The following is a 16,322-nucleotide window of genomic DNA, read 5'->3' on the forward strand; positions in this document are numbered from 1 at the left end:
ACTGAATAAATCAGCATACTTAGAATATGACAGATTGTAACATTTGATTTCTTGGTAATGTTGCATTGTTTGTATTGAATTATGTACCACTGTGACCATTGTTTCTTGTACTTTGATTATTTTTACAGCATTGAAAAAGCTTATTGTCACAGACAAGCGTCTGCTGAGCATCATCTCAATAACTCTAATCAAACTCATCAATTTTGCTGTGGCATAATTAAAGCAGGTTGGATATCCCATTGAGCCAATCTGTGTAAAGAGAGTCTAACTCAGGATTTTTAAAGAAGCCTCCTCACAATTACATGGTGGGTTTCTTAAAATACTTGGGGAACATGCAAGATCCTATTACCCATTTATTAGTTAACTGGGATAAAAAGTCTATACACTGCAGATTAGGCACGAATTGTAGTATACAAAAAAAAACTTTACATTTGGTGGTCCTATTCACTGCCACTTAACCTGAAATCCATCTCTGCTGGAAGATATCTGTATGGTCCATCAGCCTTCTATTATTAGGGACCATACCAGTGGCTCCTAGCGCTTAACACTTAGAATCCCGGGTCCAAATTCAACGTTTGTTCAACTAAAATGTTTGTTGGCACATCTAGTGTGCGAGGAGCCCAGCTGTATAACTTTCTACATCTTGTTGTGAGAGGTGACTAACACATCTTAAATTCCAAAAGGTTAGCAAAACTACCATCTTGTTTTATATCTCAATGAATGTTGGCTATTTGTTCTTTGGGAGAAAGGGTGGGGGGGTGTTTAATGTGTGCACCCCTTAATAGTGTGTACTGAAAAATGAAGGGGCCTCTTCTAAGTAAAACCAGGCAGAACTTCTCTCTCCTACGTAACGAAATAAACTGTTTTGTTCATCTCCATAGAGCAACCCAGTTGGCGAAAACCTCGTTTTGATGTATCTCTAGTACACCTTACCAAAAGGTTTATGGAGGTGATCAGTGCGGCACCAGATGGTATTGTCGACTTGAATGCAGTAGCGAAGACGTTAGGTGTGCGGAAGAGGAGAGTTTATGACATCACTAACGTGCTAGATGGAATCCACCTCATTCAGAAGAGATCAAAGAACCTCATCCAGTGGGTGTAAGTCTAAGGAATGTACTTGTTTTACCATTCACATTGTATTTGTTTATTTTCTTGATTCAGTAGATAGGTGTAAAAATTATTTTGGGTGTCCAGGCACCCTGAAAGTGTTTTATCAGTTCATGCATAAACGCTAGAGGGCTGATTTTGTTGTACCAATACAGTAAAGTAGAATTTTATTACATTTAGCTGCAGATTCCTTACCTTAAAATATTCCTCAGCTAGCTGGCTGGATCTGGAATCTTTTGTCGAGCAGTACCTAGCGTGCCGGTAAGTGGCATCGTTTGGCTTCGTGTGGCGTTATCGGCATCGTTCATGCTGAAAGTGACATGCACAGTGCCTATATAGGCGCCACCCCAGCACGCTGACATCAGTTCTTTTCTTTTCGCACCAGTTGGTGCAGATCTGGAGAAGAGCTACCAGAGTAATTTTTTGACTAACATTTTGTCAAATATTTTTTCGAGAGTTTGTCTCCTGGTGCGATAGGGATTTCCACCAGAAAAGCAGAGCATCTTTCAAACCTTGCGGAGCCTGTCATCAGCAGATGTCGGTCACTGATCTTCTCTTGGTTTGCCTCTGGTGTCTGGAGTGTGACCACGACTCTTAAGACATCAGAGGACTGCTGAACCATGCATCCAAGGCATTGAAGGAGCGGGTCCCTCAAGCTCCTCTACACTGGTCAACTCCGGGATGCTCCATGTCTCGATTGTGAGGAAGGTCCAGAGATCGTTTGCAGAGCTACTCCTAGAAGTCCTTGTTGTATTTGAAGTCTGGTAAGTCCCACAAGAAGAAAATAGTCAAAGAGGTCCTCTACTTTTTTGTGCAACTATTCTGATGATGGGCGGGGCCGTCGGCACTCAAGGCCTAGCTCTGTGGTGGAACCTGTGCCTGGGCCTCTCCACGCCTCCTTGACTTTCCGGAAGCCAAAGCTAGACCCTGCACAGCTTAAAGAACTTTGAGGCCATGCACCTCATTTTTCGGCAGCCAGACCCCTCTGGTCCTTCCTGTGGCCCCAAGGGTCCTTGAGGGGCCTCTTCTGGTCGATCGCTGTAAGATTCGTCCTTGGCGGCCGTTGGGACCCAGGGATCCATTGACTGATCCGGAGTTGCCAGTCAAGTGACCTCTATCTTCCTTGGCACCTGCTGCAGCACTGACGCCCCAGTGCCCATTGGTTGCTCTGTCATCTCCACTGTCATTCCCGGCTCAAAAACGGAGCAAGATGGGCTATGTCTGGTGCCGCCAGGTGGCAGACAACCCAGATTGGAGGCAGTGCCTGGGCCTGGATTGGGTGATAAATGGGAAGGGCCTATGGACCCTTGTGAATACCAACCCTTAGAAGACCCTGAGGACAATTGGTATGAGGAACCTGCAGATGCAAGAGGACTGTACACCTTCCTCAGACACTGGCTTGGTCTCTTCCCCCTACGTTGCTATGGATTGTTATTCAGTGATTCTTTTTAGAATTCGCACATTTTGTCCAAAGTTGCCTAAAATGCATACAATTGTGTACTGTTTTCTCTGCTCGGTCAGCAACAGCTCCATACGTTTTAGACATAACACATGACACAGCTGCAGCTTTCCAACACAGTCGTTTTTATTGTATAAACTGTCTCATCCGCTAGGGAGCAGAGCGGAGAAATTTGGCAGAGAGACTAGCCTGGAACTAACATCCGCAAAGCCTGACTTGCAGCTTTGTGTAAATTAAGTTTACACCCATGATGCGGACCACCTAACCACGTACACCAGGTATGGGGTCGTTGCCAATCCCAGAAATCTCTCATACATCCCCGAGCTCACACAGTAAGGATAGGGGCCTAGACATAAAGATAGTTTACTATAGTTGTGATGTTTATTTTAAACAGCCTGATAGTAATGCAAAGTACTTTGTTTAGTTGTATCTGCCAAATAATGGCAGCACACTTGCATCATGATAGACTACAATACTTTTGATAAATGTGAACTTTCTTTGTCTGTCTTCTGTTTGCTAAGGGCATGCATGAGTAAGTGGTGAAAGGTGAGGATCTGATTCCACGGTTCTCTTGGGGACTTGATGATCATGTTCTAGGTTGCCAAAATCACACGCTACTCTGGGAAGTTTAGGAGTTCAGGTGAGGCACTGTGAGCTAGCCAGGATTTAGGCCGACAGGTACTGATGTGGTATCACGGATTAAGATCCTCAGGAACAGTACCTCCCCAGAGGCCCATCTTCCGGCAGCTCTGTCTCTGTATTATTGACACCAGAGAAGCCAAAGGGAGGAAAGGGAATGAGGAAAGGTACATCTGGGGGGAAACCTGTGAAAAGAAAAAATATCGACAAACAATGGACTTTTAATATACTTTTGGATCTAAATGCTTAGCCTATTATCCACAAGACTGCGAAAATCTGAACTCACATGAGTTTCAGTGTACAAATCCGAAACAAAGTAAATAAGCGAACAAGAGTTAAACACAGCACCATGTCCTGCAAATGCAAACACACAGAACTTGAACACTGGTAATTTGCTTGTGGAACGTCAACTAAAACTTCAGATTGATGTATCCATGTAATAGATGAATAGCACACATAAGACACTGCAAGAAATGAAAGCGCCTAATTCAAATATAGTTATAGATCCTCTCCAGTAAAATGAAAAGTCATAATGAGAATGTTCTCCATCTTTTCTAATTAGCCGTATTAACAAGCAGTCAAAGTTCATTGAAAATTAACTACCTTGTTATTCCTTTATCCATACAACAAAAGTCCCTCCAAACAAAGGTAGCTCTGTTCTACAGCAGAAAGTTACAACTGGAGATAAGATCATCTGGGCCTAAACTTTTCTACATACGGGTCGAGTAGTCATCGAACAGGAATCCGAATTTCCCAACACACACATGAAAGATAATTACTCCCACAAATTCATAAGACAAAAAAACTGTAAGCAGCTGCTTAAATGAAAACCCACTGCCACTTATCTGGAGGAGGAGTACAATTTCACAAAAAGGATGTGGTGACACTCAAACGTTGGATCAAATACCCTACCAACATGATCAAGCTGCCGAGCAATGGAAGGTATTCTGACAGTAAAACCTCAATAGCAGATGCCTGCCTACATTTCCGTGCGGTTAAATGCTGGATCCCGAGGCACATCCTAGACGGTAAAATGACTTCCTATATAAGCCCTGGATGCGGGATGGGTAGGGGTACAGCCGATCAGGATGTCCTGTCATCCCAAGGCACAGTTCTGCTTTACCAGCAGAACCTCTACGACATGGCACCCAACGTGGGACAGGTACTTATTTAACAGGTTTCCTGTGTAGTACTGGTGTGTGCCCATTGTACCATTACACCTTCTCCAGAGTGTCTGTGGTGTTGGGGATTAATCCTCCACACTGTTTTAGGAAGCACCTACTTTTTTCGGTTGGTTGTTCAAGCTTGAACCTTTAAAAGGATTTCCCATATTAGTGTTTGGTCTCTCATTACTGTTTTATTAATGGCAGCGCCACAGCGTATACCTTTTAGCTGACAATTGCAAACCTGCAGTCCATGTACATTTACATTTTAATGCCCTTGGCAATGCTGGCTTGTTTGAAACCCACGATGCCTATTGTTTGGAAGTTTTTTTTATTCTTGGGTCAATTTTCTGGCTATGGATGCAAATATACCGACAATTATGAATACACTGATGTTGCACCACCGCAAAATTACGGAGCGTATCAGCTTTTAGAAATGTCTCTTTCGCATTGTGAACATCAAAATTGGTCCAGAGACGCCCTAATGCACTCATAAACGTATGGCTCACCTTAGTAATGACAGGACCACCTTGCCAGCTTACAAAACCTCCATGTTCATGATCTACAGCAATTATACACTGGTCTAGTTAGACTGTATAGACACTTAACTTATTATGTTTTGTGCAACTTGATGGAGAATGTTCTTCTATTGGTCGTAATACTTTGGGTGCCAGTCCCAATGAACCACAGCTTGGCAAGCCTGGTTCTGATGAGGACACTGCCAAACAGAGCCCGGAGATTGCAAAAAAAAAAAAAAAAATGGGACTAACCCAAAACTAAAGAAAAAGCTAGGTCTCCAGGAGGTTCTCCGCCATCGGAGCCCTCTGCCAGACGCTGAAATGTGCGTGGTCACATACAGTTGAAATCACCTGATAGGTATCACCCTTCTGATAGTAGTCTTTCTCATTACTTTCAGGACTCCTCGGAAAAACCATACAGGAGAGGAGGGCATTCTGAGCACAGACAGGAAGAGTATGTGAAACCGAAAAAGGACTTACAATGCACGTCTGACGTAAAGATAAAGGAGGAGAAACCCCTGCAATTCAAGACCCAATTTCAGAAAAAGAAAGTTGCAACGATATCCGCAAAATATGCCACAAACACTGAACTCTCCATCTGAACAGGCGGTCTCCATCTGAACAGGAGGTGGGTGGTGACTTTCCTCTACAGCGCGGTAGAGGTCCCTGTAGCGCACCGGAACCTGTAGGAGTTTCTGGCAGCGAAAGCAACTGATCAATATGTTACAGTTGAAACCCCAGGCAGGCATGCAGCCCCTCCATATAGATTATATAATTTGAATTACAAATTAAGGGTGACATACAGCGCACCATTTGGGTAATATTGTGGCAATATTATCATACAACCTTCTCTTAGCGGAGGTCGATTGGCCCCAGGAGTTCGTACGAACATCCCCACAAGCTGAAGATATTATTATACCATCCTTTTCTGCACTTGTCCCTCATGAGGTCAAACAAGCATATGCTGCAGAATGGGCTCTTGCACTAGCCATGGCAATCGTGTAGGCTGGGATAAGAACTCTCATGTTGTACCCATACGGTTCAGCCCACAAGTGCAACCACAATACCCAATAGGATGCTAAAGCACTTGCTCGAGAAATACTCTCACAGTTGGAGTACCCGGAAGTACCCGGACGTAATTGAGCGCTGTCTCCCCCAAATGAATAATCGGCTTTTTCCGTTCTTAAAACCAGATCATTCATATTATATGGAGTTAGGCTATAGACATTTAAATAGTCGTACATGCACATTTGCAATACAAATGCACTTAGTATGGAACTTATAAATAATATAGTCCGTTAAAAATTTAAGACAACCTTGGTATTTCCAATACTTTTGTTAAAGTGAATGTGCCCCCTTATCCCGCAGTCTTTTTTCCCCACGGATTCACAATGCCGTCGTTACAACGACCGCGTTGTGATTCCGCATACCATTACTCTGCAAGTCGGAACGACGACTTGCGGAGGGGGGGGCGCTGGATGTTGGAATAGTATAATTTACTATTCCAACTCCAGTCTGTGCGGACAGTAGGGAAGGTGTTGGATTTTAACGACCGCGTTGTGATTCCCTGCGGAAAAAAGTTTATTTATAAACGTTGTTTACCCCTGAAAGCGTGGACTGCTTTCTCAGCCCTATACTTTCAAAGTCGCTTCAGTCTATTCCCCATGGGGTATAAGAACAGTCCGGGACTGTCTGCTGTCACATTGTGTCAATTCTGCGTGACATTGAGCCAGATGCATTTTCCTATATAGATGATATCTACCTAACGGATTAGATTGCATAATATTGGGATATACTGAATCTGGCTACAAGTTCAACGTTGAGAAATCTAATATACCATTTCTCAGTGTCCTATTTCTAGGATACAAACTTGCCCATGAGGGAAAAAGCTTATCGCAACACTTCATAGAGAAGTGTGGTCTGCTACGACCCCGAAGTTTGGCAGAATTTATGTTGGATTTCTGTTAATTCGTAATACTGCTGCAAATGCCACCCATATGACGGAGGTGAGTACTGTACTTGCTGCTGCATCCCCTGCAGATGATTTTGTTTATAATGATCCACCCCTTGTGGAGTCTTGTATCCCGAGCTGTTGAGAATGTCCATTGGTCCTCCGATCAGGCTGCCCCTTCAGGAGGAACTTCTGTTACAGCAGTAGAACAGAGTTCTACACCCGAAACGGTCTATGCTCTGCCTTCTTGCATGGAGGGAGATTCAGCGGCGATAGCTGGCAGCTTTTGTCCTTCCTCCCATAGTCTACAATGTTATTCTGGAAGACCGGTGTCCCTCCGTCAAGATGGCAATCGCCTGCAGTTGAAACAAGTTTGTGGGATGGTGTACAGACATGAACAGACAAAAGAAATTGGTCGTTCACAAAATGTAACCGTATCCTTGCAAAGTCATTAAAGTGCTAGGCATCTCAAAAAATTTAAAGGACTGTCATCCCACACCATCAGGTGTCATGCTTCATCATTGGCAGTCCTCGATTTCTAAAAACCACGTTTGATAGAGAACGGACCTACACCTGGAGACAGTGAAACACTTCTAATGATCTAAGTGGGGGCCTGTGAATAAGTCATTTTAAAAACCAGTGTAATAACCCAAGTACATTTATTCGCTGGGTACTATTCGGTGTTAAAAACGAAAATGTGGGGATTGGGGGAACTATTACCCCATCACCACCCTTATCGTCGACATGTTTCTGCCGGTGGCCTAATTGGGTCCGTGGCATTCATCAGGACGAAAATAGGGCTCCTATCTTACCAATGCGGTTCAGATGTTTCCACTATGTTAGGGTGACCTGTGTCATCCTCTAACTGAACGGGAGTTCCTTAAACCTGTAAAACAAATATACGTTTTTCAGTAGAATGTGTAGTTATATCGAGGAGGACTAGGAAACCTGCACACCCTACATATGCAGAAAATGCATGGGAGTGTGAAACCACGTGACACTTCAACCGTGCAACATATTGTCAAAAAGCAAAAATGAACTTCATTAGTTTTGTGAGACCATCTCACATTCTTAACCCAAAAAAGGGTCCCAATTGCCCCATGGGAAGAGGGTAAAGGGACCCCTGTAGTCCGACTATGGAAGGTAAAGATGGTGATTTTAAAAAGTACATAATAATGAATATAAGCCAATCCACATCCCAAAATGAGCATTCCAAAATTATCGGTCAGGAGAGTCCGTAAATTACAGGCAAATTACAGGCGCTGTCAGTGCACCCTCTGCATCTGACTTTCTATCATGACACGCTGATCCTTTGGACACTAGCTCCCTTCTTACCGAAGGTGGGAACCCTGTTCCACGCAGGCCAGTCCATCACCCTGCCTACCTATTAGGCTCTGCATCTTCCCTCTAAAGAAAAGCAGAGACTCCACCGGCTGGACCAAAAAAAGGGCATTCTCATTCTACCTCGACCTTATAAAAGAGTTCCGGGTAAACGATCAACTCTTCTTTGGGTATGTCGAAGCCGAAGGTGATGCACAAACAAACCATCTCCTGATTGATTGTGCTACGCAGTGGCCAAGAAGCAACCCCCCTGATGGCTTATGTGCTCACTCCGCCTGAGCCAAAGCTGTGAACACTGCATTAGTGCGGGGAGTTCGGTCCTGGACATAAGCTAGGCTGCAAAGTGGGCTTCATTGCACAGGTTTGCGAAGCATTATTTCCTGGACAGTCAAGCCTATCAGGATGCGCACTTTTCCCGTTTGGTACTGCAGGACTTTCTGGTCTGAATCTGTTTCGCAGGCCCACCTCTGAGGAGGTATTGCTTGGGCATAAATCCTAAAGTAAGGAATCTGCGGCTAGAAGTGTTAATCAAATGAACAAGTTTCTTACTTTCGGTAACTCCTTATCTGGTAGAGACTGTATATAGCTGCAGACTCCTTACTGAGCCTCCCCGCAAACGGATTATAGTGCAAAGGGTTTTTCCCCCTTTCAGGGTTCTGGCTTACGCACCAGTAGTCAGTGTTCTTCGTGGCTCTTCACTTCTGGTGTGGAAAGTCGCAAATAGAAACGGACGTCAGCACGCTGGTGTCGCCTGCACATGTCATTAACAGCCAAATGATGCCAAGCGAAGAACAAAGCCACCACCTATTGGCGCGCAGGGGTGCTGCTTGTCAAAGGTTTTCAGATCCAGTCTGATGCCTGGGGAATTTTCTAAGGAAAGAAATCTGCAGCTAGATAGTCTCTCCCAGGTAAGGCGTTACCGAAGGTAAGTAACTTGATCAATTTGGTATTTGCTCTGCATCTACTGATATAACACAGTAGTAGTGTTAAATGCTTAATATAGTTATTTTATATAGTGATTAGGATTTGATACACAAGTCTCGTTTCTGGTCAATGTGAGCTTCAGTTTGGTGTGGTAGTGGCCAAATCCCAGCTTTCTACTGTAGGCTTCTGTTTTGACGTTCTATTTATTTGTGTATCCTTCCATGATACATTACTATAGTGACTTGTTAATTATTTGGTTTGTTTGATTTATGAGCATTTGTCTGTGCATTACAAGCAATAAACTATACAATGCATCACAGCATGAACTGGATCTAAATGAGTGACTGAGTGCCTTACAGATGGATACATTAAAACAAAGATGATGCATTTACAAGATAAAGTATTATGTTCGGGTGGGTTTTAAAATGTAACAAAAATGAGCACAGAATTTTATATACATATGCACATTTACAGTAAATTACATCAGACACCTGTATGGTTGTGCCTGCTGCTTTTGTCAAGGTGCAAGTAATGAAAGTGTGACTGAGTAAACGCAAACATCTGATCGAAAAATCTAGCCGCAGATTCTTTACCTTTGAATTTCCCAGGCATGAGACTGGATCCGGAAGATATTTCTACAAGCTATGCACCAATAGGTGGTGATGGTCGGCTCCACGTGGTGTAGTCTGCGCTGTAGTGACATCCATGTCACCTATATAGGCACCACCTCTGCGCGCTGTCAGTTGTGTTCCGTGCCAGTCAAGCGCTGGTTCATGAAGAGAGCTACCCTCCGTCACTTTTTGACAGGCTTTTTCCAACTTTTTGTCGAACCCCTTTTTGTGGTGTGTAGACTTTTTTCCATCATGTCTAGGAAGACTTCTTGATTCAAACCGTGCAGCGCCTGTCACCACGCCATGTTGCTGATGGATCCACACCTGATTTCCCTCTGGTGCCTGGAGCATGACTACGCTCGAAGTTGTGCTCTGACTTCTGAGCCAAGACTACAAAAGCTTTTAGAGAGCGATCTCTAAATCTACTTGTGGCCAGGTACTCAGCACTGTGTCACACAACTCCTAGGAGGTCTCGTTTATGGTCTTAGTCAAGAGGAAGCCCCAGGCACTGCTCTGAAAGTCCCAAGTCTTTCTCCTCCTACTTGATGTCATCAGGTAGGTCCGGTAAGAAGCATAAGAAACCGAAGAAGACAAAGTGTGCTTCGACTTCTCCCCATCCGTTGGCCGACACAACGTAGCAGTCTCTACTTTCTAGGCCTTGTTCTACAGAACCTGCAACTGGGTCGGCTCTGCCCCTCACCGCTTTACCTGGAGCCACAGAGACCACCGACCAGTGTAAAAATAATTATGATGCCATATGCATCCTATGTGGGCGGCCTGACCCGACTGGCGCACCTTCGAGCCCATAAGGTCAGAGGGAGATCCGTTGGGTTCTGCCCTTGTGTGGATGTCTCCCCATGGATCTGGTAAGGATGCGGTCTGACACCGATTCTCCTGGCGCTGCCTATGCCAGCCCCATTCTGATTGCTGATGACCTGGAGCCAGTACTGTGTCGACCGACGCCAATACCAGCACCGAGAACCTCCAGGTCCAAGGTCGTTTCCTGAGCCCTATTCCAAAAGGCTAGGAGTGAAAAATTATTTGGAGGTGTCAAGGGACACTTTAGAAGACATCCCGATCATGTAATGGACTGGTGTGAGGAGTTTGAGGTCAGTGGACTGGACACCTCTCTAGGTTCTGGCATTTTCTTTCCCTACCATGGCTACAGAGGGGGAAGCATCATTTGCTATGGTGGTGCGAAGGACAGCTGAGGTCCTGGACTATCGGATCCCTTCGGTGGTGGTCAAGACTAATATCTTGCAAAAACCAAAGGAAATGATGGACGGAGTGTTGAACACTGCAAGCACTCACCCCCAGTCAACTGATCTGGGTTTAATCCATCACCGTTCTTTAGCCCACTCTGTCACCCCAGTTCAGACATGGCCATATGCAAATCAGTCTGACCCTGTGCCTCATGGGACAGTCCAGCCCGAACTGCCAAGCCATGTCTTCCCTGGACCGGAAACAAGCTTCCTAGGACCGGTTTCTGGCATTTCAGCCATCTTCAGCCAGGCTTGCTCGAATCCAGTGGCAAAGTGAGCAAGGGACTCACGTCTGAGCATACCCTGCCAACTTATGGCGAACAAAGCAAAAACCAAAGGAAATGATGGACAGAGTGTTGAACACTGCAAGCACTCACCCCCAGTCAACTGATCTGGCTGAAGACGGCTGAAATGCCAGAAACCGGTCCTAGGAAGCTTGTTTCCGGTCCAGGGAAGACATGGCTTGGCAGTTCGGGCTGGACTGTTCCCATGAGGCACAGGGTCAGACTGATTTGCATATGGCCATGTCTGAACTGGGGTGGCAGAGTGGGCTAAAGAACGGTGATGGATTAAACCCAGATCAGTTGACTGGGGGTGAGTGCTTGCAATGTTCAACACTCCGTCCATCATCTCCTTTGGTTTCTGCAAGACTAATATCTTGACAGATCTTGCAGCCAGGTGTCTCCTCTTCGGAACCCTTGCTACCCATTGATGAGACCCTTACAGATGTCAAACTGGGTACCTGGTCCAAACACAGCATAGAGGCTCCTATGAATAGGATAATCGCCGCCACTGCCCTGCTCCCGGCTACTCAAGCTTCCTTACCACCCCTTTTTCCCCAGAGAGCTTGGTGGTCCAAGCCTCTACCTCCCATGGTATGTTCCCTTCCGCTCCCCCAGATAGGGAATCCAAGTGGCGGGATAGTTGAGGTAAGACATTTTCTTTCACCAGCCTTGCATTGCGATTGGTGAACACTGCATGCTTATTGGACCATTATTCCCACTTCCTGTGAGAAACGGTTTGCGCAAGTGCTGCCACAGGTTCCGGAGGAGGCCCGGGCCATCCTCTCCCAAGTAATATCGGATGGGGTAGATGCAGCAAAGTTCACCAGCCGTTGTGGTCTCGACACAAACGACTCGCTGGGCAGAATGAGTTAATAGACGTGGCTGTTCGACGCCACACCTGGTTGAGGGCTTCTGGGTTTTCGGGGGATGTCCAGGTCTGTCTCATGGACATGCCTTTATTGGCACCCATCTCTTCGCAGACATGGCTCTGAAGCACTTTAAGTACTCTCAGGATACGGCTAAGTCCTTGGGCCTCTCATTTGCCACTCGTCCCCAGTCTCCCTTTTGCCAGCCCTACCCTAGTCATAAGACCTCACAGGTTCAGCAACCTCCGTGTGGCAGAGAGCGCAGCTTGTTCTAACCCAGTGGGTTAGGCAACCAGAGGTCTGGTCAGTCCACCGCCCCCCTGCAGCCTCAGTCCCCCAAACCCTCCTATTCTTTCCCTTCAAGATCATGGGCGGCCAGTTGGTGGCAGGATCTGCCATCACCTTCACGACTGGCTCGAAATCCCATCAGACAGGTGGGTCCTCCAGATAGTCAGAAGGGGCTACTCCCTCCTCTCTGAGACTACTCCTCGCTCCATGTCTGGATCGAACACCAGGACATATCCCTGGTGATTCCACACCTGGCAGGTTCGCTGAGCGCCAGAACAGACTAACTTAGCCGTCGATGTCTAGCGGATCATGAATGACCTCTCCATCCTGAGATGACGCAAGGTCTCTTAACAGCGGAGAGCACATTGGTTAGATCTGTACGCCTCTTCTGAGAACGTGAATGTCAGCAGTTTTACACACTGGAGTTTCCAAGGTGGCTCTCGCTCGGAATGGCTTTTCTCAAGTGGAGCTCAGGCCTCCTGTATGCCTTTCTGCCCATCACACTCCTGCCCAGAGTTCTCAAGAAGATCAGAACCGTCCTTGTGGCCCAGAGTCTGGTATCGCAAGCTTCCCCTTGGGGAGGATTTTCCGTCACAGCAGCAGGTGAAGGTTCTCCACCTGAACCTATTAACTCTATACCTTCTTGCATGGAGATTGAGCGGCTGCAGTTGACAGCATTCAACCTTCCTCCCGAAGTCTGTAATATTATTTTGGCAGCCCGGCGTCCCTCTACCATGTCGGTGTACGCATGCCGATGGAACACGTTTGTAATATACTGTACAAAAAAAGTCTATTGACACACTTTTGCTTCCCTACCTGATATTTTACTTTTTATTTTAACCCTTGCCCAATGGGGCTTTGCTCTGGGCACTCTAAAAGGGTACCTTTCTGCCCTGTGTGCCTTTCTGTGACTGCCAGACCAACACTCTTTATTTAAATCCCCCATTGTAAATCGATTTTTCAAAGGCCTTCTCCATATGTTCCCACCTTTCCCTTTTATCATGTCTCAGTGGGACCTTAATTTGGTTCTCACTTTCCTAATGTGCACTCCATTTGAACCTCTGCACAACTGCCCCCTCCGGCTGCTTACCATCAAGACAGCCTTTTTAGTTGAAATCGCATCATCCGGGATTGAGAGTGAACTTGAGGCTTTGTTATCCAAGCTGCCTTACCTGACAATATTCCCGGACAAGTTGGTCCTTCACAGTAGGGCCTCATTTCCACTGAAAGTGGTAGAACACTTCCATGTGGGGCAATCTGTCACCTTGCCCATTTTCTCTGCTCCTCCGCATCCCTCTAAGAAAGAGGAGCGACTCCATTGTCTGGTTCCAAAAAAGAGCGTTGTCGTTCTACTTTGACCGCACTAAAGAATTCCGTGTGGACGACCAACTCTTCATGGGGTACATGGGAGCTAAGAAAGGTCGTGCAGTGCAGAAGAGGACTCTCTCTCACAATGGATGGTCCTCTGCATCAAGGTTTGCTACGCTCTGGCGAGGAAGCAGCCTTCTGAAATCTTAAGAGTTTATTCCATCAGAGTTAAGGCTGCTACCAAGGCGTTGCAATGTGAAGTTCCAGTCCTCTACATTTCAGGAAGCAATGTGGGCAACCCTGCACACGTTTACCAAGCACTACTGCTGGGATAGTCAAGGCCGCAGGGATGGCCTTTTTGGGTGCGCTGTCCTGCAGAACTTTCTGTTTTAAACTTGTCTGCAGTCCCTCCTCTGGGGACAGTATTGTATGGGTATCTATTCAAAGGTAAAGAATCTGTCGCTAGATGTCTCTATCGGATAGACAAGTTACTTACCTTAGGTAATGCCATATCTGGTAGAGACATGATCTAGCCGCAGCTTCCTTACCGTTTGTAGGAAGCTGGACTTGTATATACTATACCAAAAGAGGTATGGTATGGTATGCACAGAGTCCAGTTAGTCCCCAAAGGTATGGCAGAGGTTAAAACGGATGATACCTTACTCTCAAGTTAATAGTAGCTGGGCTGAGCAGTCCGAGGGTCGTGTTAAGCTTTTATTGTACACACTCAGGCAAGAACTGATGTCACACACTCAGACTGAATCCAGACTAATTGTTTGTATACAAAGTTGTTACTTTATTTTAGTACTAGAACCAAGAATCAAATAGTGCAGGTAAGTTATACAGTTTTGTCAAACTGGCAATACTTTTCAAGAATGCAGTATTATTATTATTATTATTATATATAGACTTATTAAGCGCACAGCTACCCGTAGGTTTCCCGGCGCTGGAGGCACAAAAAATGACACGGGCCAGCAACAATGTCAAAGCAGGTTACAAGGAAAACAACCAGGTTTTAACTCCTTTGCGGAATTTAAGATAGCAAGTTTCCGTCCGCAAAGGGATGGGAAGCGAATTCCAAAGCGTGGGCGCCAGATAGGCAAAGGAGCGCCCACCAACTCTAGTACGCTTGAAACGGGGAACTGAGAATCTACACTGGGAGGAGGATCTGAGAGTACGGGAAGGACAATACTGATGGACTAAGGTGGATAAATAATGAGGGGATTTGCCAGCTTTAATACGATGCATAAAGCATAAAGCTTTGAATTTGGACCTCGATTCAATGCGTTGCCAATGCAGGTCGCGAAGAGAAGAGGAAACAGACATGGTTCTAGGCAAATTACAAAGTAAGCGGGCGGCCATGTTCTGAACCACTTGAAGTTTGCGGGAAACCACCTTGTCGGCACCCAGAAGTAAAACATTTCCGTAGTCCAGCCGTGAGGTCACTAAGGCATGGACCACTGATTTCTGCGTGTCGAGAGGAAGCATCCATGTGATCTTCAGCCACCTGATGATGGTAGTACAGGTGGCTGCGACTTTCACCACATGTTGCCTCAAAGATAGTTGGTTATCAAGGAGGATCCCGAGATTACGTACAGTAGTTGCTGGGGCCGGCAAAGGACCCATTTGCTGAGGCCAATGTTTTGGGCCCCAGAGAGACGAGTCTGGTCCGAACAGAAGCAGCTCCGTTTTATCGCCATTAAGCTTCAATTTGTGCGTTAGCATCCAATTGGCGATAGCAGTAAGGCCAGAGCGCAGAGAGGAGGAGGAAGAAAGTTGATTAGAAGAAAGAGAGAAGATGATTTGAGTATCATCTGCGTATGAGAAAATAGACAGTCCAAATTGTTCAGCAAGGAAAGAAAGGAGTCTGACGTAAAGATTAAAGAACAGCGGACTGAGAATAGAACCCTGGGGGACACCAAAAGGAGCGTTATGAACAGTGGACACCGAAGAAGAGGAGAAGACATGAAAAGTGCGATCAGAGAGAAAATTAGAAATCCAAGCAAGTGGAGAACCACATATCCCGACGGACCTTAAGGCAGACAGAAGTATGGTATGGGAGACGGTGTCAAAAGCCGCACTCAAATCCAGAAGGATGAGTGCCACCGTCTCCCCACCATCAACCCGACGTCTGACTGTCTCCGTGACAGTATGGTTTTGTAAATGCAATAAATACTTTACAGTTTTAAGAAAGCTTTCTGTGCATGTCAATCAAATACAGTTTTAGACTTTGCAATGGCAAAGATATGCAACTCAGTGATACAGTTCAATGTATTCATATGGAGGAAAATAAGATAAGAGACTTACAGGTAAGTACTCGGTTTTGTGGTTCAGTCTCGAGTTGGTAGAACTTACATAGAGCATTGGTCAGGTAGATAAGGAGAGTGCACCCTCAGCAGCACAGAGGCGGCTGGGTTTAGAGGTCGAAGGAGAGGTCGGGCTCAATGTAGTGCTATGGAGACAGGAAGTACTCTAAAGAGCACCGGTCACAGGTTTCTGAGTCAAGGCCCAGGGTTCAAAGGTAGGCTCAACGGGGGCCACAAATAGACACAAAAGGCGCCCCTCTAAAGGCACTCGGGCGGCAGAGTGCACATTAGGCAT

At 45.9% G+C, this 16,322-nt stretch overlaps 1 protein-coding gene across 4 annotated transcripts in view; it reads left to right on the plus strand.

The window, feature by feature from the left end:
* E2F6 (E2F transcription factor 6) overlaps window positions 1-16,322 on the plus strand; it is a 228,407-nt gene that overhangs the window by 118,914 nt on the left and 93,171 nt on the right. For all 4 annotated transcript variants that reach the window (XM_085610691.1, XM_085610690.1, XM_085610688.1 and 1 more), the window contains one exon: window positions 882-1,098. In XM_085610691.1, the coding sequence (XP_085466817.1) occupies window positions 882-1,098 (217 nt within the window). The remainder of the gene's footprint in view (window positions 1-881; window positions 1,099-16,322) is intronic.

This window comes from Triturus cristatus, chromosome 6 (assembly GCF_964204655.1).
Source record: "Triturus cristatus chromosome 6, aTriCri1.1, whole genome shotgun sequence".
NCBI lineage: Eukaryota > Metazoa > Chordata > Amphibia > Caudata > Salamandridae > Triturus > Triturus cristatus.